General features: G+C 35.8%; 1 protein-coding gene across 5 annotated transcripts in view; it reads right to left on the bottom strand.

Moving 5' to 3' along the window:
- Positions 1-4,698: 4,698 nt before the first annotated feature.
- LOC136845838 (elongation factor 1-delta-like) overlaps positions 4,699-22,445 on the bottom strand; it is a 34,839-nt gene continuing 17,092 nt past the window's right edge. For 2 of the 5 annotated variants that reach the window (XM_067116236.1, XM_067116237.1), the window contains exons 3-6: positions 22,060-22,152; positions 13,100-13,174; positions 5,129-5,219; positions 4,699-4,876 (exon numbers count right to left, since the gene is read on the bottom strand). In XM_067116236.1, the coding sequence (XP_066972337.1) occupies positions 4,785-4,876; positions 5,129-5,219; positions 13,100-13,174; positions 22,060-22,152 (351 nt within the window). In that variant the 3' untranslated portion in view covers positions 4,699-4,784. The remainder of the gene's footprint in view (positions 4,877-5,128; positions 5,220-13,099; positions 13,175-22,059; positions 22,153-22,445) is intronic. The other 3 variants (XM_067116239.1, XM_067116238.1, XM_067116240.1) reach the window with 3 other exon arrangements.

The raw sequence follows: 22,445 nt of genomic DNA, 5'->3' as shown, positions 1-22,445 counted from the left end.
TGGCCAGAGTATTATGGTGTTTCTGTATTGACAAATGTTCATGACTTATTGCAGTCAGGAAGTCTTTGAATATCAGAATGCATTTTCTTTTATTTGTATTTTTCCTAGTGTGCAAACCAGAGCCTTTTTTGTAAGATTTAGTATCCTTCCCAGCACAGCTTGGATGCATTGAACTCAAGTAAACAAGACATTAATATATGCAAGTGAGGGCATGATAACCACGACCAGTCCCTCACACTGGTCTGGTAATGTCCTTTTATAAAAACAAAAGGAAAACTGAAAGTCCAACTAATCTTCATACACTTTCTGGCTCTGTTGGAGTGTGAGATAACATACAATTTTCAAATCACACTCTCAAATCACTATATATCTCTTTTGCCATAATGTAGTGTTGCAAATAACCCTCCAGAGTGTCACAAGACACACAAAGATACAACACTTACATTCCAGTTAACTGGAATTAAATTATACTCAAAGGATAAATTACATGGAATATAAAAAAACAATGCTTTTCCTCTTTACTCTCTTATTTTATTTCATGTCAGAATGGGAATGGATGGCACATTAGATCTTGTTGAATGCAGCAATGTCAACACTCTGGACCTGAAAGGACAATATTTCACTCCATGAATCCACCTTGTGATTCTAGTAGGTATGGACAACTGAAGGTCCCTGAATTTCAGTTTTATATAAACAATTTAACTAAAATCAAATAAAATTTACTGCCATAGATTTAATTCTCTAAAGGCAAAATTATTGACTTCTAAGAAAACCTAAATTTTCTGCCAATATCAGATGAGCAAGAACCCTTTAATATACAGATTAGCAATTATAAATATTCAAACATATGTGGTAAAATTTCCTATATTTACAGTTACTTCTTGGAACTAGCTATTCACAATTATAAATATTCAAACATATGTGGTAAAATTTCCTATATTTACAAGTTACTTCTTGGAACTAGCTATTCAAAAGTGTTCTGTGTTTCTCTGAATTTATACAATTTTTAATACAATTACACTTTCTGGCACTATCCCAACAAATTTTCCTGACTAATAAATCTACACTACTGTTCTAATTGAAATTCGTTTACTATTTACCCTAACTTGTAGGAATAATTTAAAACTTATCTTCAAAATCATAATACAAAGTCAGACAAAATGAAGTCATATTAGTAAACTGTATAAAATAGGACAAACAACAGAGCAATAAAATATATAGTAAGTAAATAAAAACAATTTTACTTACATAGTTTCTATTTTAATCTTCTCAGAGCAGGTCATCGATTGATACCTTCTCATCTTCAAGTTAGTGCATAAGATGGAAAAGCTTATTTTATTCCAAGCCAATGGATTTAGTTAGCTAATGAAAATTACATGTATGAATTATGCAATTATAGACATCCCACAATACCAAGACATTACTACACTTTTTCAGGACAGTTTTTGCACACTTTTCATTGACTACTACTAGGCTGAAATACTTTCCACAAGAACAATATGATGGAACTATTATTCTTTTGCAGTTAAAATGTACAGATAGAACCCCACTAGTTCCATAACTAAGGACTTTAAAGGGTCCCATAAAGAGAAAATTCAGTTTCAGAGGCTTACCTCTAAACAATAGCTAACCACCATAATCCCCTTTAAAATATCAAAACTATATAACTGTGTAATATCTGACTTCATGCCTATGTGTTTTATCAAATAATTGCTTAGGATTTACTTGGCATCACACAATGAATACACTTCACCTGTCAAGATAAGAATTAACATAAGCAACACTTAGCATTGTTTTGGTGATTTATCACCAACCCAAACTGCATCAAAACATTAGCTACAAGTTATAAAATATCACAGTGATAATGAATATAATATGTGTTTGTAATATATTAAATACTACATAATATGGTTTTATGTTATATATTAATTAATTTTAAAATCAATAACAAGAGAAATTACAGGAATTGAATGACAGATAATGGAAAAAAAAAAATAGAAATTTATGTTATGGTAAGTTTAACTGTGCAGGTTCATGTTCTGTGATTGGGACTCAATACCAAAGTTGAGTTGTATGAAAAGAGACTTTTTTCAATAATACAGTATTCATACAGACTACTAATTAACTTAAAACTGGCTAACCTCAGTGGGGAAAATTCTTTTTATATATTTCAAGTCATTGTTGCCTTAATTCAGATGACCACTTCTCACTCATTATAATGAGGGTATACTGCAAAATAAATAATTCAAAACTGAATAAAAACCATTACAAATAGTAAAGTATGCTAATTCTAGCTGGCTACAAAGTCCAAAAAAGTTTCCATATCAGTAACAAAATATGCATTTTACAATACTATTTATTCATCATTACTTTTTTTATTACCAATTTTCTGCATATACCAATCACCACCAACTGCGATTTTTTCCCACAATTGAGGTTGAAAAGAGTAAATTATAAGTAAATGCTGATATCTCGGGTGTGTTAACAAGGCAGCACAACATGATACTAACAGATGTAGTGCAACAAAACAATGTTTGGTGCCCTGAAATTTTAAATTTAAGGTAAAGAAATTTTGAAATCGGTGCCCAGATTTTAGTATATGGAATTAGTAGGTGCACTCTGTATAACTGCAGTCAAAACATACAATGATGCACAACAGACTGGGTATTAATTTTTTGGTGGCAAAGTATATCATCCATTCTGAAATGGAATGGAAGATACAGAAATGCTTAATAAGGAAGTAATGCATTTAAATTGTAAATAATGAAACACTATGAAATTTTGATAAAAATATCTCAAAAGAAAACAAAGAGAAGATGCAAACGTTGGGGAGTCACTAACCTGCACTCATGAAGGCCATCCATTTCATCTGCACGGACCTCATTCTCATGGCTTTCATGTCTGTCTCATCGTCCCAGGTTTGCAGTCCAAAGCCACCGAAGACTTGGCAATGGGGCCAGGTTTCAGATTTTTTTCTCTGCATATGCTGGACTGTCCTCTCTAACATTTGTTAGCTTCTGGCATCTTTATATTCAAATTATAAAACAAGAAGCACTCAGGATTTAGAATACTATAAGCACATGCAGTTTATGTCTAGATTACTACCATACAGAATGATTTTTTTTTTTTTAACTTTGTTTATTAACCTTAAGAAGCGGGTAAATATATATGTCACGCATCCCAGGCGGATGTGAAACTTTTAAGGTTGGCCAATTTAAGAAAAAAATTCAATGGAAAGAGGAAGATATGCAAATGCATCACAGTATAAGAAAAATGCTAAAAAATTTTCCTACACCTGCCAGGGAAGTTGAAAGAGAACATTTACAACCTATGTGTGGAGCATACTTTTCCAAGACACTCTTAAACATATGCTAATTTTAGTCATACATGTTTTCTAATTATTTTATTATGGTAAAATTATAATTTAAATTCACAAATATCATAACAGATAAGAACTAAAATCAGTAACAAATTCTGATATGTTTATTGTAAAATGTTTACTTAGATTTACTGAGATGGGGAGATGCAGTACCTTTTTGTAGAGGTATACATGTTTTTTCTAATGTTCTTTTACTTTATCTTTGTAAAATTACAATTATAGCCACATATTAATAAAGATGAGAACTAAACCAACAGCAATCCTAGGTATTTATGACAAATAAAAAACATCATGGGATAGAGGCAAAATGGCATCAAATCATCTGGCACATAGCATTAATACTCATCATGAGTTAGCCCGTCCATCACTCAAACCCTGTTACCTGTATGACCTTCTTTCTTAGATCATGCCCATCCATTAAGTTAATTGTTGCATTAAAAAAAAATTGGTCCTGAGAACAATCAATTTTGAAAATTACCAAGACAGAAGTTGGAAAGGTAGCAATCAACCATTGTAATTTCCTTCATTTTTAGTATCAAGGGATTACCCAGTATTTAGTGACTTGTTTCCAGAGCTTTACTGAATGACTTAACCTACTACTTAGGTTGGTTGGTGAACAGATGTCTCATTCACTTCATGTTTGTCTTACAAGTGTTGATTTACCTAAACAGTTTATTAGCTGCACTTTCTTCAACTATTATCTATAATTGTGCAATCCTTTTAATTAATCTCTAATGTTATTCTATATCACCTTCAATTTAGAATGAATTACAAACAATATTTATTTAAGAGATTATCTTGAGCTTGTTTCCCAAGCTACTAAGTGGTAATAAAGTGGTAATGGAGAGAGGGGAGAGAGAGAGAGAGAGAGAGAGAGAGAGAGAGAAAGAGAGAGAGAGAGAGAGAGAGAGCCTCCTCTTTACTTGCAAAGGTTTGGTAAAAGGAATATTCTGTAAAACACATAACACTGCAGTGACATCTCATTTTACACCAGTCAGTATAGACGACAAGAGCAATAACAAAATATGGCATCAAATTTAAGCCAACTTCACAGTTATTACTTCTCTCTAGATTTTCACATGGACAACAAATGCTATAAAATTGATGGAAAAATGAATTAAAAATAGTTAAATTGTCTTATGAGAAAGCAATGAAACAAAATACAGCCTAAATACTAATAGTCAGATTCAGTACTTTATGGATTTATTTCAAGGACTATTGCTATTTTTTCGAAATTTAGTGGTATTTTCCTCAAAATAAAAGCCTGTTTGGTTGTTGAAAGTTGGCAACAAGGTAGTTAACAAAACTAATAACTTACTTCTTCATCATCAGATCCAAAGAGATCAATATCATCATCCTCATCTTCCTCATCCTCTACGACAGGTTTTTTCTGGTTGTTTCTGACTTACAGAGGTAGCAGTGGTCTTGCTCCAGACACATTCATAGCTTCAATCTGCTTAGTTAAATTAATTATAGTCTGCTCCAGTGCAGCTACCCCCTGTTGAAAAATGTCTTTTTAAAGTATTTGCATAAACAAACAGCCATAATGCACCAAGTTTGGCTGACTGCTATACTGCAAAATGCAATGTATTAGCTGTTACAATGAAATAAAATTAGATCAATTCTGCAGAGAAAGAAACATTTCTCTGGCTGACAAAAACATGACTCTTATTCTTGGTGAACTCCATCATGTCAAATACCACAGGATATGCTTATCATAATCTAAAGAAAGAAGTGAGATGAACTTACTCTTTGTTAAATATGAGTTGTCATCTTCTAACTTGGTGATGCGGTTGAGAACATCTGCACTGGCACCTCCACCAGACGCACCTCGACCACCCTAAAATAAAGCACAATATAGTGAATATATACAACATACAATGGAATTCATCATGCCTACCTAACAGATGTCTACCTGAAGTAAAACTATATGAATGTTAATTTGTTCATGTGACATAAAAATCCCTTGGTGTAAAACCCAAGAGTAGACGTCTCAACCACAAGTACTGTATATGTTTCATCCTAATTTCTTAAAAAATAAATAATTCTACAATAGTACAATTCAACATTACTGTTGCAGCAGAGAAACAATAAATGTAGAGCTGCAGTAATTGAAAAATATAAGAAAAACATATTCTAATATAAGTGGATAGGGTGAAGATTTAATTATCTGAAAAACTAAATTTTAACTGATATTTTTTTTATGAGTACATATACATAAATAAATTTAATGTGACAAAGAAGAATGTGGCTTATGCACGTAATGTGAATAACTAACTGATTGTGCCTGGGGTAGCAGAAAGGTGTAAACCCCGAGGATAAATGCTTGTAAGAACTGGAAAATCCTGGAGAAAGGTGTAATCCTGGAGGAAGGTGTAATAGTACAATGGGTTACTTTGAGGATTGTATTGGTAAACTTGTCAGAAAAAACTTGAGTGAATAAACAGTAATGAAGAGCAAAAGCATGAATGAATTTTGAAATTTAGGCTATGAAAGTCAAACACTGGAGCATTATCAGACATTCAGCGCTTAAGAAAAGGAAAGAGGGAGTTGGAGGGTATGGACACCTAGAAATCCAGAGAAGAAATGAGATGAAGTGCAAGGATCTAAAGGTGAAACTGGGAGAAAACCCCACAGTTGCACTAAAAAGCAACCGTTACAGCCGCTGAACAGCAAGACTGAAGAAAAATAGTGAGAATGGCGAGAGAAGGCCAGAGAGATACTGACACTGACAGAGTGTGCTTTATTGGGAGTATGAATCTAAGCATGCTTGGAAATAGCAGGTATGTTACACAAAGTTATCTTCATTATCATTAGCAATAGTTTAAACAGACCACTACAGTAACGTAAATAACTCTCAAAGTGCTGTACTATCTTATTAAATAAATTATGAAACATACTTTTGCTGGCTAAAATGACAATGATGGTCTAACAATTTTTTGGCAATCACATAAAAGTATTGTTCTGCATTCTGGGACAGGGTTATGTGGGTTATTCATTAAATATACATAGGACAAAAGTGTCATTATTTCAGTGGTATGCTCTTCTGCAAAGGAACATAATCCAATAGTGGGTTGAATTTGTTCTGTTATAAATGTAATTATAGGCAAGAGATGGATTTGTTAGTACTGCAGATGTGATATTCCTGGAGGAAATAAGAATGGGCAGTCCTGCAAATTAAGTGCCTGGAAAGGCAGAGCAAACAAGAATGTCCTGTAGATGGTGTGTTTAGAATTAAGATTATGGAAACAACATGGCTACCATAAAAATAAACTGTACTTGGGAAAGAAAATGGTGAGGAAAAGTTTATATATTTCCAGAATGCAGATATCGAGACAGATGATGGATGAAATGGTGAGCAGTAGCCAGATTTTTAGATAAATAAAAACTAAATTTGGAGAAGTGCTGAAAATATGGTTGTAAAAGTAGTAAAACAATTAAGTTGTAGTATAAGGAAGTGAGGAAAGCATAGCCTACAAAGTGAAATTGGATAGATAAGGAATGGGCTGGGGTTAAAGATACAGAGGAGGAAGGAGTACATGAGTAGGACAAAATTCAAGATGTCATAGGAGGGCATGAAAGGGGAATACAAAAAAAAAAGTAGGTGGTGAGATGAGGAAATGAGTGGTTATGTGAAAATGAGATTATTAGTGGCATTATATGACAGCAGAGAAGAACACGTACAGAAACATCAGGAGATGGATGCGAAAGTGAGAGAAAGACGACATACTCATTCCATACGGAAGTAAATCAAAAGAGAAAGGTCTGAAGTGAATGCAATCCTTGGTCAGTGGAGTATTTTGATGATGTTTCAGCGCAGAAGACAGAAAGGAGACAGAGCTGAATGAATGAAAGGGGTTCATCCAAGTGAATGCCAAGGATGTAAAAATGGTAAATTAAGAGAATGAAGAATGGAAAGGCACAGTCTGAATGGGAAAGAGGAATAATTGTTCTTTTGTATAGGTGACCAAGGAAACAGCAAAAATTATAGAGGCAAAACATTACTTTTATTGATTTTGCCAGATTCCAGCTGGCACTAGAAGTTTATCCTAATGTTAAGACCGAGAGTTTGTTTCGTATATGAACAAACATTATTCAGCATACCAGTTAAGTGCATAATTATGATTGTGATTCAGAATGTATGAGATGTGAGGACTGATAATAGACAAGTGTAAATTTAAACCGAGAAGAGGGTTGTGGATAAAATGTCTGTTATGAGAAAAGGCATGTGACAAGTCTGAACATACAACAAAAAAGTTGTACATGGTGTACACTACCCTCCAAAAGCTAACAATAGCACCAATAAAGGCTCAACGTGATGTAAACGAAGCATGTTAAAATATGTCGATGAGAATGACGACTGTTTAAGATGCTGTGACATTTGAATATCTTAATGGTGTAATATGAGAAGTCAGTAACAGGATGTTAGATGTAGATGCAAGGTGGTGTAATAAGAAATAAAGTCATGAATCGAGTGAGGATTTATAGATGATACAGTACTGGTCAGGGACTGAGAAAATAAACTGCAGAAACTACAGAGTTCCAGTGTGTTTACAAAAGATGAAGACAAGTGGAAACCAGGAAGACTAAGTAATTTATATCAATTTAGATAATAGAAGAAAGGAAGTGGTTGATATGTAAAAGTATCTGGAACCACTGTAAATATACAGGATTACAGTACAATGAGACATGTCAGAATGAAGAAAGAAATATAGCCTGGGTCTGTGCAATGGACTGAGAAGAGTTTCTATGTGTCAATGGAGCCATGGTGGGAATGTAAAAAGCTAAGCCATCTCTCCTTTATGGAAGTGGAATGTGGATGTTGAACACAATTAACAGAATAATGACTGGAGCTGTTTCAATGGGAATGTGAAAAGCTAAGCCATCTCTCCTTTATGGGAGTAAAGTGTGGATGTTAAATGCAAATAAGACAATAATGACTGGAGCTGTTTCGATGAACTGCTTAAGTTACGTATGGTAAGTATTGAAAAAGAAAGAAATATACAAAAATTTGCATAAACAAGTGGAGCTTTGAGATGGCTGGTCACATGGAAAGAATGGGGAGAAAAAAAAAAGTTGCTGATAAAAACTAATTCATGAGCATTTGAAGTCAGGAGAAACTACTGAGAATATTAGTTACATGGGCATAAAAGAGGTTGTGAAAACACAAAAACTTAAAATCCAGGAAGTGAGTATATTCAAGAGTAAATGAGGAGTTTGATATGTTGCTGATGACTCATATGTGTAAACTTTTCTGCACAAAGGGTTCATCCCAGATTTAGCAGTTAAAAGTATGAACCTGTCTCTGCTGGGGATATGATTTAAACTTGAAAAATATATGCATGCACACTATGGGTAAATCAATGAACATGAAGTACAATACATATAAAACTAAGTACTGAGGAATAATGGTTACCTGAAGAAAGTTGGGCTTTAAATAAATACTAAAGCGTCAAATTATTTTTACAATTTACAGTACATATGGATAAGCAAAATTTTTAGAATATGCAAAACAACAAATCTACATTACAACCATGATATTCACTACTTTCTATTATCACACACCAACCAAATTCTACTGAAATATCTACAGGACATCCCAAGGCAATTTATAATAAAATCATGTTCAAACAAACTAATTTTCACTAACAACATGCTAAACAAAGTACAGGTCACTGATATAATTTTTTCTACTTGACCTTGAAATCCATTCAATTTTCCGAAATCAAAACTTATGAGCTGAGAATAAATTTCACCATACCCTTGTACACTAAAGCATCATTTATTATACTGTAGTACCAGGTAATGACCATCTCAGACCATCAATCAAATACAACAGCAAATAGCTATGTATCAGAATTACAAACCTCCCATGCACTAGTTTCTTTTTTGTAAAACCAGTGCAGAGTAAAAGTATAATTATGTACTGTGTTGGCACACGGTAAAATTATAACCCACAAAAATTTACTAAAACTTCAAGTAACCTGAATCACCAAGTAAAATATCACACATTTATAGTGATTTGTATTTTCCCCAAGCATACAAACCACAGCCTTTAAGGTACAAGTATTCCTTAGCACAAGCTGGATTCAGCTGTTGAAACTTGGTACCTAGGTAGTTAACTTGTGGTAGATTGGTAACTGGGAAGGGACTCCAAACTCACTTGCTATCATCAACTGCTTTTTCCTCTGGCATCTCGCACTGTGGGGTAGTTGAGGTATGATTATGATAAAAGGCTCTGGTTTGTATACCTAGGAAAAATATAAATTCCCACATAAACACAAACCACAACTTTTTATGCAAGAAACTAACTCTTTAGGTGAGATGATAGTTGGTCAACTTACCAGTAAGTTGAATCTCCACCTTGAAGTGCCATGCTCCCAATCACGATCATAAGCAGCAATTACTCCTGTAATCTCTTGTACAATCTGGCATAGGGACACAAGACTGATAGGGCCCTGAGCCAGAGTGAGATGTATCTGAACTCTCATTCTAGGAAAACTTTGGAGAATCAAACACTGCCCTTAAAGAGAATGCCAGATTGTGAAGTCTACCTGTAATGAGCCCCATTCAGCATCTACTCATCCTGACTGCTATCTTGCAGAGGAAGGAGAAACTAAGAAGAAAGGAGAGCCAAATGCTTACTTGCCTAGGAGGAACTTGAAGACTACTCAAACTCTTGGGCAGCCATACGATCATAAAGAGAAGGGTCCAAGGATTTGTGGATAACATCCCTGGGGTAAAATGAGGTACAGGTAGCTGATACCACCTGACACCTGCCCTTAATACCTACTAACTGAAAAGGTACTTCAACACCGCTGGCTTTATAAGGTTTTGCCAGATATGAACAAATGTCTTCCTCATAGGATGCTGTTTGTCCATTTGATAGTTTCATGAAGCCAGACACAAAATGTGTTCTGGACACCACCATCTTGTGCCTGCCAGTACTATAGAGACCCAGACACTTCTGCTAAGAGGTCGGAGTCTCACGGCTATGCTGCAAGGCTCACACTGGGCACAATGGCATGGCAAGTTGCTCCCTGATAAATTCTCAAGAAGGAGGGGACAAGAGATCTTACAGTCTCTTGTCAGAACATGCTCCAATGAGGCTACAACTAGCACAGCAAATCTTGAGGATGAGATCTTAATTTTAGGGCTCTCCCAAGATCTACAAGGCTGCAGTCACATCCCACATTAGAGGGTGAAGCTAACATGAGCAAGACTGTTCAGAGCCCCCATCAGCATGGGTAATGCTACCAAGTCAGAGAGGTCCATGCCCTTCAGTTGGAAGACCTGGCTCAAGACCAAGCAACAGGTTTCACCACAGGGAGTGAGAAGAGCTTGTCTAGATGAAGGTGGATGAGTAAGTTTGCTGCGAAGTAGCCCTAACCAGAGACCCTGTCTATAACTCCCATCAGAGATGGTCCACTCCATAGTACACAGTAGTTCAGGCTACCTCAACATGTTTCTGGTGCCTCAACCAGAATATCCAGCAGATCAGGATGCCATAAGGCATGGGGCAAACAAGAGGCTACCATGGTTATCTGGAACCTGTAGTGAAAGACATCAGTTGGTCACTCAGCAAATCAGAATAATAGGAAGAAAGGCAAAGGTATCCAGAGGTTCCATGGGCTGCTAAGAGGCATTTTGCAAGGCAGCCTGAGTCCGGAACAAAAGAGCAGAAAAACAGGCACTTTCTGTAACCCTGGCAAAAAGAAAAATAGATCAAAAAAGTTTGTCAAAGCTCAAAAAGCCTTTCCCCACTCAAGAAAGCTGGGGCGAGTAGGTCTCAACTAACTGCCCTTGACAGTTAAGCTGGTCTGCTAAAATATTCCCTCTAGCCAGGTTACTCAAAAGGTATAGTGAGCCACCTACTTATGCATCTGTTTTGCTACCTGACAGAGGTGAAGAGAAACTATTGTGTTACTCATCAATACTACACAGTGACCCATCACCGTATCCAGCTACCAAACAAGGTCCTCACTTCTCTACCCAAGGGTATGAGATGGGAGGGAGGGTCATAAAAGCTGACCGATGCTACTTTATTGCTACTGAAGAGAGCACAGGTTGAGTAGCTCTTGCAAAACAAGCTTCTCCAGAAACCTCAATGAGCCCAGCATGCCTAGGTATTTGGCCTGCTGCTTGAATCATGCAGCAGTGACCCGTTGTCCGTGTACTCTCTGCTGCACACATAATCCGGGGATCATACACATGCCAAGCAAGAAGGTAAGCCAACTCTCTTTCACCAGTTAACCTTTTTCACCAAGTTTCAATGACTGATTCCAGTTCACGCTGAAAAATATTCATACATAAAAAAGACGATGGTTTGTATTCCCACAGGAACCATTGATTATTCAAGTCTTATACACAAAAGTGTGTCACGTATGAAATCATACATTTCAATACTATGTTTAACACAATTAGGTTACCATCAAGTCCAACTGCAAAAAATTTGCTAATGAAATTAATTTATTAATCTCTAAAAACCTTGCCAAGGAATTTCATTATCTGACCAAATTATAAATTATTAGAATGCAAAAACAATTTATGTAACACTTCATGAATAAAAAAGGTTACTTACACATCATCGAAGTTTATCAATTTGATGCCTTTAGTTAATAAATAGATTATTAAGTGTAACAAATGAGGATAAACACCTGATTCAAGTGAAAAACTTATTAAAATTCTATGTGACAAACTTTACAATGAAAATTCTATATATAAGGGGTGTATTCATACACATGATCTATTTTTATGTTCATCTACACAATAAGCCAATCCATATGTATCTATTTCACCACCAGTTTGTATCACAGCATAGTGATGCAGGGCAGTGCAGTGCTTATAATTAGGGACATCAATCTAAATGACAACAACAGAACTACTTCAGATTTGAACCTGTAACTTTGCATACAAATAAGTTTTCACATGAATCAATCATTAACATGAAAAAGCATGGATAGATATGAACAGTTTAACAATCCACTCTATTTAGAAAAAAAGTGACCACATAACAAAACACCGTTGAAGGTAAGGTGCCACATATGTTCAATACTTGACATGTATTTGTAGATACATTTGCCTCAGCATTAGCAGTAATTTTATCAAACAGTAAGAAGCTTTCCAGCATACAGAATCAGACATAATTTTTTCTGTAACTGATAATGTTAACCCAGGAAAGAGAATAAGACTTGAAAAGAACAACCTAGATACAAATATACTTTCAATACAGTTCCACCAGTTTCACATTTCAGCAATCAAGGTTCATCCTGAAACACCCAGATTACAGCATTATAACTAATTCATAGTAATTTTCTGTGCAATTAACCTTATCGCAGCATAGTGATATACACTAAAGCAAATCACAAATGAAAATGCATAAGAGAAATCAATAGCAGGTGCAGCAATAAAATAACATGCTGAGGTAATAATACATATAGTTTACGAAATAAAAGCAAACTTCAGCGTAACCTACACTATCAAGAAGACAGAGAACTTCAAGCAATATACGTTTGGAGATGCACACTGAACATGCAGTTTGTTTTAAAAAATGCCTAAACATAGTGTGTTTCTAAAGTGTAGAGATATACTGTCTGTGGCTTTGTATAACCAAGGATGTAAACACCTACACAGATAATGTACCCCCATAAAAAGAGAAAAAAACCTCACTATACCTACAAGACAACTGTCAAGAATGAAACATGAACAAGACCTACTCACAGAGGCTAGTGAATTTTGTATTTCCTGTCGTGCCTTAGCAATCTGATTGGCCAAGGTTCCTAGGCCCGATCCTCCCTAGGATGTAGAGAAACCACCGTTAGAAAAAAATGACATCAGAAGCATCATTTTTTTTTTTACATTGACATTAAAAGAACTGAGCACATTAAAGAAAGCACTTTGGTGATCTTCCAATGACACTAAAACTTACAAAAAGAATGAACTAAATCATAAAAAGTTTGAAAAGCCAATATACAAAAGCACTGGATAATCCAGTCAATAGCTCATATTTTCATCACTTGACTATATGAAAAATATGCCAATTCCTAGTCTATAAAACTATACAAAGTATAGACATCTGGCACTGGATAATTTCTAACCATTTCATACTTATTTAAATTTGACTAGCCTCAGTTCTAAAATTATTTTTTCCTAGACTTGTGGACAATTATGAGTTTCGACAGAAATACTATTAAAAAACTATACCCAGGTAACAACTTATTACATTATTAACCCACTGTCGTTAACAAAGCCTCAAATATTGGCATTATTCCATTTTGGTTTTAAATATACCACTTAGCCTGTAAAACCTGCATGTATGAAAAAGTAAAGCAGCTTATTCAGTATTTGCAGCACAGTATATAGGATAACACGGCTCAAGATTTATCTTCAGGTTTCAACAGTATTTTCCTGAAACACACTACTGAATGAGAAACTTACTTTCTTCTCATAAAATACTGTATTTTTATATGCTAGCTAGCTTTGGGCTAGTCCCTGATAAAGAAGAGGTAAAATAGACTCATATTTCATTTGGCATCTTTTATTCAGATGCTGATTCCATTTTGCATCTTCAATTCAATTCAAAACTATTATCACATACTGTACACTGTTCTACTGAAAACCAAAATGTGCGGAATTTCCGCATAATAGCTTTTTACCAACAATGCTAAGGTTAAAGGCATTTCTTTAAAACTTTACTGCTTCCACATGGTACCCAATACAAAGGTATACTCTCTCAGTAATTAACTTTGACTTTGCAATATAGTAATGAGATTTGCTACTTCAAGCAAAAATATCTCACAAAAGATAATGTTAAGTTTAACTAATTCATTCATTTGAAACTTGCATCTGCAAGCACTTACCCCCACATACATACAAGCTCTCACTGCCACTCACACATACATAAAAAGAATAAGAAAAGATTTGTTTGTGGTTTCTTAAGCAGATTCTATGGTTTTGTACAGTATATACTAGAATCTGATATGCTGTGGCAAAGTCTGTAAATAAGTTTGTTTAGTCTATATAAAAACTGAGTGAAATAAACTCTCCATTAGATTTCTTATTTACTGTATAATAGTTTTGACAGAAGACCATAGTCCTCAGTGAGTATCATATCAGTAAGTTATCTAATGTGTTGTACAAGGTATCACCTCGGATAATTAGTTTATTAAATTACAAAACATCAAACACCATTCAAGTAAAAATGAAAAGGTACAAGAACGTAAAGTGGTCAACTACAAAAACATTAAAAAATATATATAAAGTATTCACATGGATTACACATAAAAAACTGGTTAACCGAGATGGTCAAATAAGTAGAACGTCATCCCACACATCAGTTAAGTGTTAGTTAAGACCAGGTTGTGAACACAGCAAAATAGAGAAATAGTTATAAAATAATTATATAAATCTGCTGAACTAATTATGGCAATTCTTAATCCAGCCATTTTTTTTTTTATTTTATAGCCACTCTGCATACTGTTCAAGTGACAATATCACACTTTGATAAATGTCTTACGAATAAAAGAAGTAAACTCCAACATAATTTCACAATCTTATTTAAAACTTTACTTAACAAAATGGTAAAAGATTCAGGACGATTTCCCTTCTTACAATGAACAGGAACAGGACAAGCACATCAATAACTTCATGTGTATAATGTTCAAAGAACAGGTTAGAATGATGTCCCACAAAGAGAAACTACATCCTCCTGGGATTCAAAACCATCTCCAACAGCTTGGCCTCTTCTACCAGCTGAGGATCCATTCTTGCAAGGTGGTGATAGGAATGAACTCTCAATAGTATCAGTCTCACCAAATGCGAGGGTTACCAAGGGTGGCACAGGATGTTGGAACACACTTAGCTATTCCCTGCATAGATGACAAATGGTTCCCTTACAAAAGCAACACTGAATCAGCTTCAACTTTTTCTTTCTGTGCTTAAGTAGAAAGGTGGTGTGCAAAGCAGCCATAATAGGGTAGACATATCATTTGGAGGTCTCTCTGCTCTTTGTCTAGATCAAGTGGTAGGTTGACAAAATTACTGTCAGGACTTAATTCCACAGCTGCAACCTTTGTTTTGGGTGTTATGGTCATTGCATGTTGAAAAATTTGTAAACCTAACATATGATTTTTGAGGAAGCTTCCTCCAGAAATGCCTGGGCTGCCTCTCTAACATCATCTCAGCTCTCGACCAAGTAGACATGGTCTTCTTGTAGGACATAGGATTGACAGATATATATAAGGTCCAGGTTTCCACTACCCTAAAAAGCTTAGTGGTAGTAAAACACAAACCTCTCATCCTAATGGCCAGGGTCATGAGGGTCAAAGAGATCTCAAGGACAACAGGGAATCAACAGAAATCTAGGGAGAGGCACTTGAGAGAGGTTCCACTAGAAGTACTATTAACTAAGGAGCACAACTTTTTCCCGCAATAATCAACTGATAAATATTCTCCCTGCAGACAGAGGAGGAGGAATAACCACTACCTTCAATAATAATCTCTAGACCTGCTCGACAACCAGCAGTCTAAAGGAAGTGTCTTGAATGGCCAGCACAACTGAAACTAGGTAGTGGTATATCTTCAACTCTAGGTAGCTACATGAAAAGGTTCCTGGTAACATTCATTAAAAGGGACAGCAAAGATGACCCAGTTGGAGGTTCAACAGCAGCAGACAGAGCACTATCAGGCAGTGGCAGCACAGCAACCAAGACTTGCAGCATATGCTGTAGGAACTACAAGCACAATGTACAGAAATAATAAGAGTAAGTGAAGATACAGCCAGTGCTGCTGAAGCAGTCAAAGTCACAGCAGCACCAAAAGAAGCCTGCAAACCCTAGTCAAATAGGAGACACAATAAAACAGATGTAGTAAATAGCAGCATATAAAAGTACAAAGCACAGCAGTTGCCATAGCATGTACAGAATCAATCACAGCAGCAGGCACTTGCCTGAAAAGTAGGCAGTGCAAGTGCAGCAAGAGAGCAAATGCTGTTGACATCAGGAACAGCAGGTTCAGCTGATACAGGTATGGCAAAAATAGCAGTTACTGCAAGCACAACATAGCAGTAGCTGACAGAGTTGAGGCAACAGCCTGGCAAAAGTTGGCCCTGAATCACCCCAGGCATAGAACAAAAATGCTTTCTTGCAACAGTTGTGGTGGCTCAGCTAGTTTTGCCAGATCTATGCAGCGCTGAGAGCTTGAGTTCAAGCACCTCACTACACCACCTTACTGTATGTGAGCTATGGATGTGGGGATGGTGACTGCAAAGTTCTCCCCTGGTCCTAGCTTAGTTGGAGTATGCCTGGGCACAGACCATGTGAATATAACTTTGGTGTCAAGGACACTGCAACAGGGCATTAATCTAACCCCTGTCAATGCCTTTACACCTTTAAACTGTGCTAGGAAGGTATTTGCCACTGGTGCATCTACAGCAGAAAAGACGGTAGTCAAGCAAATAGAGAGAATATCAGGTAAACCCCAACTTGGGTTGAGAGGTGCAGGAACAGTCAAAGTCAAGCAAGCAGATATATCATCAGGCAAAGCAGGTGCAGCAGGGAGCAGGTGAGACAACTAACTGGGCAGAGGGTAAAAGCCCATCACTAAAAGCTGCCACGCCTTTACCTTAGCCAAGGAAGAGAAAAATTCAGAAGCTGACCATAAAAAATAAACACAGATGCCAAAGAATCAGAAATGTTGATATGTTTACTTATCTCTCCTTGTCTTATAACACCACCTTTCATATGTGTGTGACCACTGGGCAGGACACCAACCCCAGCAGGTCTCACAACTAAGTGCAGGCAACCAGTGATACATAGAAGGTGCAGGCTCATCTCCAGTGAGGATATGAAGGCACAAAATACCCTCCCTGGAATACCTTACAAAGTTTGCTGAGGCATAATCACAGTACACATCATTATGTTAATTTGAACCAGACCACATTAAGAATTCCTAATTCTCATAACGGATGGTACATCAACCTTCAAAATCCAAGGGGGAGGGGAAAAGATGGGAACTGTCTTCAGATCTTTGCAAGGTTTTACATAAGGTAAGCCTATATGGCTTACTTGCCTACCTTGGCCATCTCCCAATAGATAATAAAAGAAATATCAGCATCTTCAATCAAAATATAAAAATACAGACAGAGATAAGCCAATAATAAAAGTAATTATTATACATATATACATTATATATGTATATACATATATATATTTATTACATAAACAATGAGCTGATTTTCACTCAACATAAATTCTTTCAAAATGTTATAAGAGAGAAACTTTATTACTCTTCTTTCTCCAACAATTTCTTTGAAACAGGCATTGTGATATTGTATCAATTTCACAATTGCTTATGATTTTGCCTTTGAACTTTTACCTTGTACTTACCATGTTTTACCAATAATACTTAAAATTTCTCACCAAATACAATAATACATTTATACTGAATTTTTGCTACATATAGTTTTGCTTCTAACTTCAACTTTTCACTATCTCAGACCCTATTTCCTCTTCAAATTTTTTTTTCTGTATAAAGAGAAAAGCAAAATTCGTCTAGATCTTTACAAAACCTGGTTCCATGAACTTTTAATCTACTATATGCAGAATACACAAATACACAGAAATATACAGTTAGGCAACATAAAAAACACTTTACCTTGTTACAGATACCAATCACAAGAAAAAGGATAAACAGAGTGTAACCGATATCTAGCAAAAATATAATGTTAGTAATATGAAATTCATATAAAAATGTTCATCAAAATATTAGCAAATAACAACCTAAACCAGTACTTTGCAGACAACAAACCAAAGGTAACCAAACAGACTTACCTTTCGGTGCTTACTATCGAGCAACTCCTTTGATAGATAGTGCACCAAAATCACTAAATACAAAATAACAAAGGAAAACATTGTAAAAAAAAAAAAAAAAAAAGTTGTTCCACCTGAAATCCCCACAAATTATGACAAGGTCAAAATTCACAAAAGAAGCACATCATATAAGCCAGTTGTACTTACACATTGCCAGCAGAGACAAAACCTCTGTATGCAGCAGAGATTATTAAGGTAACCATGGAGAGAGAGAGAGAGAGAGAGAGAGAGAGAGAGAGAGAGAGAGAGAGAGAGAGAGAGAGAGAGAGAGAGAGAGAGAGAGAGAGAGAGATAGAGAGGTACATAACATAACACACAAAAAGCTAAAGGAAACTAATATTATTGGATAATATAAAGATTCCAAAATTGCCAAGACAAAAAGAAAGGGAGATTCCTTTACAGATGTTGACACTGCTAAAGAGACAAAGTATGTGGAGAGAAGTAACTGCTTATGAGGCCCAGGTCAGCATACCTGGAACAGTTGCTCATCTTGTATTTGGAAGACATGGTTGCATATTTTCAGACATTCCAGACTGCTAATGATGGCACAGTATAACTAACAGGTTTGTGATGAAATAAGTCACATTTTTTTTTATTTGTTCCCTGGATTATACAACAGAATGGATAGCCAAGGACTAGTTAAAAAGGTTAATTCTATATTCATAAAAAATTTATCAGCACCAGAATCTTGAAATTAGGTACAGCTTGGAAAACCTCAAAATTAAGAAAACCCAAGTCCCTTCATTCTGGGTTATCATGGTCTTACTGTATTTCCTAATACAACTGGTCATGGTGGAATGCATCCAAAATATAAAAGCAAGGACACTGGTCACTGCATAATAATGTGAAGATGATAATATAGTAATATCAATAATAATACTGGGCTAGATATAAATACATATAATAGATCTAACTCCTACATTAAACACTATACAAACATCCATTATCAGAATTATGAAACTATCTGATCCTTTTCTAAGTAAGGAAAGTTTAGTTATAACTGACAGCTTAGCAAGCTTTGCTAAAACTATTACCCAAGCAGGAAGCCAGCAAAGACACTACGCTGGGAACTCTACACAGTAAACATTATCATGATTAAGTATACTTGAAGATTCTCTCTTGGGTACACCTGAACAATATTACCCACCAGATAAATACATGTGCACTGATTCAGCTGAGAAATTCCCAGAGTGAGACAAGGAACGGACAAGGTACTTGGATCAGGTTTCAGTTTTGCTTTGTTGGTTTCTGTGGTTCTAGCAACGCTGACTTCTTTTCCAAGTAATATGAATTACCAAGAAGCTATAGCTTTCATAGCCATGTTGTACTCTTGGCTTGGCTTCTCATTATTTTTTGTTTTATGATGTGTGGTGTACTTTCTCATGACGCAACCACCTCCCATGTAGGAAAGGAACTAAGATGGTTACCATGCACAACTGCACCGAGTAAGGACTTCCTAAAACAAAGCTCCTCAACACCATCAGTTCCCAGGAAGAACTCTGAGCTACACAGAGTGTAGGCACCAAGAGCAGGATCGAGCTTAAGTTCATGTTTTAAGCCTAGGCTTAAGAATACTGATTGGCAACAGTACTCCGTAAGTGTGATGGTTTGTGATAATTTTGAGATTTTTCGTGATAATGGTGAGAATTTTCACAAACCTAGAAAGCATTGCTGACTTCTTAGCTTCTAAAGTTGGCTCTTCAAGTTCACACTCCACATGGTGGTTGTTGTTATTATTGATTAAGCTGGCTTTATGCCAACACGGGCTCTCGCTCAGAGAGCAGACCGTGTCATTAAGGATGTCAGTTTATGGGCATGCCAGTTAAATGGTGTGAGACCACATGGTCTCACTGGCCATAAGACAGGACAGATTTGGAAATAACAATAGTATTTTAGAACTTGCCAATAAGCAAATGCTTATAAACTCTTCTGCCTCAGCTTCTCTTTTTATCAGGTTTTCATACACCAAGCTGTATTCTGGTCAGATCATCTATGACTGGCTCTCCAGCCGCCTGAGCTGATTACTTGTCTTCTTGAAGGTTCTAGGGTTTCATCACATTTCATCTTCTCAGGGCCCTCCTAATCCCCATTCTTCAAACCTTTCAAAAATTGCAAAAGCCTACTACTTCTATACTAATGCTTTACACACATAAAATTAAGGTGAAAAAGGCCTTCGTTTAAACAAGCAAACAAAATAACAGAACAAGTTTGCTGGAAAAAATTTTCAAAGTGTAAGTCTTACCACAAGCCCAACACCAGATAAAAGAATATACCAAAATTTCACCTTCAGATAAAGGCAACATTTTAACAATCACACAGGTCTATGGATAATGTCTGTGGGTTTTATTGAAATTGGTTAAAAAAACATCATGGCCAATGAGTTTAAACTGATAAAACTTGTACAGTATTTTGAAAGATTTTGTTTTGAAATAAAAATTTCTAAAAGTGGAGAGGCTGACCATGGGATCATGATCACCAATATTACTTTAACAAGACTGGAGGAACTGAAGCATAACTGTATTCTTATCTTGGCTCAGGATGATAGAACTAGTTACCATTATTCATTTTAATGGTACTTTTTGCAATAAAAATCACTAACTTATCATAGACTATAGGGTAACATCCAAATATGCATCACAGCCAAGTTTATATCAGGTGGGGGTGGGAAACACGAGTAACTATAAAACTACAATGAACTTTGATGCAATTTTCTATAATCACATATGTAAACAACATAAGAGCTATAGAAAAAACTTGCAATTTAACACCTCCCAATTTCCAGTTTTTCAATTAGCTGCACCTATTAATGAGATCAGAGAGTCAAATTTCTAGACAATCATGAAAAAACTAGGAAGAGGGAATTTTATAAACATGTCAGTGGATACAAACCAAACAGTACAAGTAAAAGACAGAGAGCAATGCAGCTGAAAGTAAATTAAATGCTGCAAAGGATCTTAGGCATCAGCTAAACTGTGCCACAAGGCATTCAATAACCACCAATAAGGTGCATTTTGTGTAAGTACTCTGTTTTAGCACAGTGGTGTCATCAAATTAGTTGGCATCCCATACTTAAAACAGTAACAGTAAGATGTGTGCTTTTTATATACTAAAGTTCAATTCCTGGAAGATTCATTGCTCTGACAAAGGCTTCTCCTACAGTGAGTCAAAGCTATGATCTGCTAATTTAAAACTTCTAAAATGAATTTTGATTTATGGGTTACACAGTCTCTCTCTACAACTCTGGAGTGGTAAAAACCTAAGAAAACCATTTACTGTAACTCACTGGCATTGTGTGTTTCTTGAGACCACTATCTTGAAAAGCAAGATCCATGATCAAGGAGCATACAACCCAGGAGTTATGTCCCTGTATGCTCATTCAAGTATCACTACACCATGAACACCAAAAACAAAAAACTTTATCCTAATCCATGAAAACCTAAAACCACCTTACTTCTTATGGATATCGATCTTCAGAAAATATTAACATGCTGTACTTCATTAGTGAAGATAATCCACACCTAAAAATCATTTCAGTGAGTGGACGCACACACCATTATAAAACATTATAAGGGTAGTTCTACTATCTGGAAAAACTTCAAGCACTGGTTGAACACAATACTTGTTTTACTGTGATAACACATGGCAGTTTTAAAAAAAATTAGCCACTAAGAAATCATCATGTATTAAACAGGTTACAAACATTCAATAACATGCTATCTGGATTAAAATGCTGATATTATGAATATGCACCACAGTAAATAATCTGCAGTATGTTAATTCCTAACCATAGACAGCCTACACAAGCACCAATACCTCCAATACTTTTCTATTTTCTTGAAAGCATTCGGCGCCATGAGTATCATCTCCTGTATCTTGTTCATCCACTGCAGTTGCTGCCCCTTGGGTCTTGTGTTAAAGAAGATCAGAGTTATACAGGTAAATTTAAAAAAAAAATTGTACACATCAGAAATTTCATAGCTACCAAGTCTAGGTAGGTTCCACAATCAATGAATAAATTTCATTCCTAGAAAACTTACATTTTCTCTGGACACTGTACAAGCAACAATGTCCTGAGGTGTTTTGGAGTTTTGCAATGAACGGAGCAAAAATCATCTGATGCTGGACAGAACTGCAATATGGCAGTTGAACGAATCATCAATTTTGACTCCTAAAAGACTATTATCAAGAAGTATCTCTGG

Source organism: Macrobrachium rosenbergii, chromosome 14 (assembly GCF_040412425.1).
Source record: "Macrobrachium rosenbergii isolate ZJJX-2024 chromosome 14, ASM4041242v1, whole genome shotgun sequence".
NCBI classification, from domain to species: Eukaryota; Metazoa; Arthropoda; class Malacostraca; order Decapoda; family Palaemonidae; genus Macrobrachium; species Macrobrachium rosenbergii.
Note: the sequence above shows the minus strand (reverse complement) of the source record. Positions and strands in the feature narration are given on the sequence as shown.